Here is a 2,299-nt window from a genome sequence, read left to right as displayed (position 1 = left end):
TATTTACATAGTGCCAGTTAATAACACATGTAATCTGAGAGCTTTTTAAGTCAATTTGATCAAATATTACAGACAGATTGGTTAAAAAGTCTTCCATCTAAGGAAAAGGAATCATTGACTTTGGGAATTCACTCCTTCTTTATGAGGATGTGGCTAATGGACAGTCACTTGCACCGGTTTGTTGACTTTTCAGCAATCCATCATACTGAGCATGCATGTAGTGACAGTGGAGAGGAAAACTGCCCTTTTTGAAGATTGCAATCTCTAGTATAACCAGGTCCAGTGTCAGCTACTGTATATAGGAGTGTATGATATGGGAACACTTTCTATGCAAGAAAAGTAAGAGGTTAATATCAGTAGTACCTCCTTTGATGGTGCAATCTAAACGAAAAACAGAGGTAAGCAGATAAACTTCGAGCCAATAGTCAAGCATAGAAGGTAAAACACATACAGCTGAACCAACAGTTATAGGGATGAGACATATGTACAGTAACCACTAAAAGACAGGCCCAAGTGTATCACATATAGATGTTGAAGATAATATAACTGGCGGCAGCAGTCCAGCATACATGCCCCTCCAACACTATGTCACAGCTAATCAGAATGCCAAGCCAGGATTCAGATTTCCAGATTTTCCTTTACACTAAAAGTCTAACTACTACATTATTTCTGAATAATATTTCAGTCGTAATTAGAAATAACTTATACACTTGCTGTGAAAAAAATTCTGATGTGTATCCTGTAGCAACCATATTTACCGCCTGGGAAAAGTGGAGGAAATTCTGTTCAAATGGATGCTTACAGATAGCCCTTTCCATGCTTTGTCACCAATCTTTGTTTGTGGTTTTGGATAAGATGTGTTGCTTTTTGACATCTTTCTGTCTAATTCCAATTCTCAGTAAGACTCTTTTTAAGTGGAGATTGAAATCTAAAGGTCTGTCAGGTATCGAATGTAGGTTGGGCATGGGAAATTGAACACAACATTCTAACAAATACAGTTAACCACAGCTGATGGTTTAATAAAACAGGTTGGGTATTGATATTCTGTTCCCACATATTGTTTCAGATATTTTTTAAACCCCCAAATCATCAAAAGGGCTTTTTTAAAGTTGCTATAATTATCTGTTAAAGCTGAACTATATATATTTTTTTCTATTTAAATTATCCTCCTTTTTTAAGGTGTTTCCAATTGTATCTCTCATTTTGCTGGCCCTCTGTTATCTACCTGGAGTCATAGCTGGCTTCCTTCAGCTCTACAGAGGAACAAAATACAAGTCAGTAAAAGACACTGGCCAACAAATAAACCCACTACAACGAGAGACAGCTTATGTAACGCCAAAATATTTGTTTTAGGCGTTTCCCTGATTGGTTGGATCGCTGGATGTTGTGCAGGAAACAGCTGGGTCTGATAGCTCTAGCACTTGCTTCCCTACATGTGCTGTATACTCTAATCATCCCCATAAGGTGAGTAACAGTGATGCTGGAAACATCTCCCAGTTAAGTAAATTAGAAAGTCCTTGTAATTAGTTAGCTTTTCAGTACATTTTATTTCAAGAGGTTTCATCCATCTCTAAAACTGGCCAAAATCTGTTTTGGATATTTTAATAGTAGCTCCCAAAACATACAACTTATTTTTGCTACGTTCACACAGAATGCAGTTTGAGCAGAAAATAAGTGTCTGCTGCTTCCTCTTTGATGCTTGTGCACATTAAAGTCAGATGAGCCTCACAAGCATCAAAGATGCTCTTGATGAACGTCAGGAAAAGTGAGTACTAATGCATCTGATGCTTGTGCTGCTCGCTCTTTTCAGTGACAGAGTGGTTTGTTAGGCTGTAATTGCTGTGATAAGTTGGTAAAAAGTAGTTTTAATAGGTTTTTAATATACACCTAAAGTTTACAATCCTGCCTCAAAATATTATTTCGCTGTCAGAGCCTCCCAGACCCTTACAGCAGCCTGGAGCCGGCACCTCTTAAGGATTTTTCCCTACTATTTGCGGCAGCAGGAAATAGATGTTAGCATATTTTAGGTATATTGAAGAAACTGCAGGTAAAAGAATAATAAAAGGGAATATAATCTGCTAGTAGGTTTAGGCTAATTTATGCATTAATAAACTGTTGCGGTAGAGTAATCATAGCACTCACTTTTCTTTGTACATTTATGTTCCCTGCCTTCCATGTAAACTGAGTAGAGTTTTATCCCATTTTATGTATGTAAATATATTAGGGATGCACGATATTGGGATTTTGGCCGATGTCCGATATTTTAAAACTCATGTAGCCAATAACCGATATCGATACT

At 37.3% G+C, this 2,299-nt stretch overlaps 1 protein-coding gene across 1 annotated transcript in view; it reads left to right on the top strand.

Moving 5' to 3' along the window:
- The window catches only part of LOC107103607 (metalloreductase STEAP4-like), a 14,097-nt gene that overhangs the window by 6,383 nt on the left and 5,415 nt on the right, over positions 1-2,299 (top strand). The window contains exons 6-7 of the mRNA XM_015403412.1: positions 1,180-1,274; positions 1,354-1,464. Of these exons, the coding sequence (XP_015258898.1) occupies positions 1,180-1,274; positions 1,354-1,464 (206 nt within the window). The remainder of the gene's footprint in view (positions 1-1,179; positions 1,275-1,353; positions 1,465-2,299) is intronic.

This window comes from Cyprinodon variegatus, unplaced genomic scaffold, assembly GCF_000732505.1.
Source record: "Cyprinodon variegatus isolate N-32 unplaced genomic scaffold, C_variegatus-1.0 Scaffold2, whole genome shotgun sequence".
NCBI classification, from domain to species: Eukaryota; Metazoa; Chordata; class Actinopteri; order Cyprinodontiformes; family Cyprinodontidae; genus Cyprinodon; species Cyprinodon variegatus.
The sequence above is the reverse complement of the archived record's forward strand: the minus strand, read 5'-3'. Positions and strand labels throughout refer to the sequence as shown.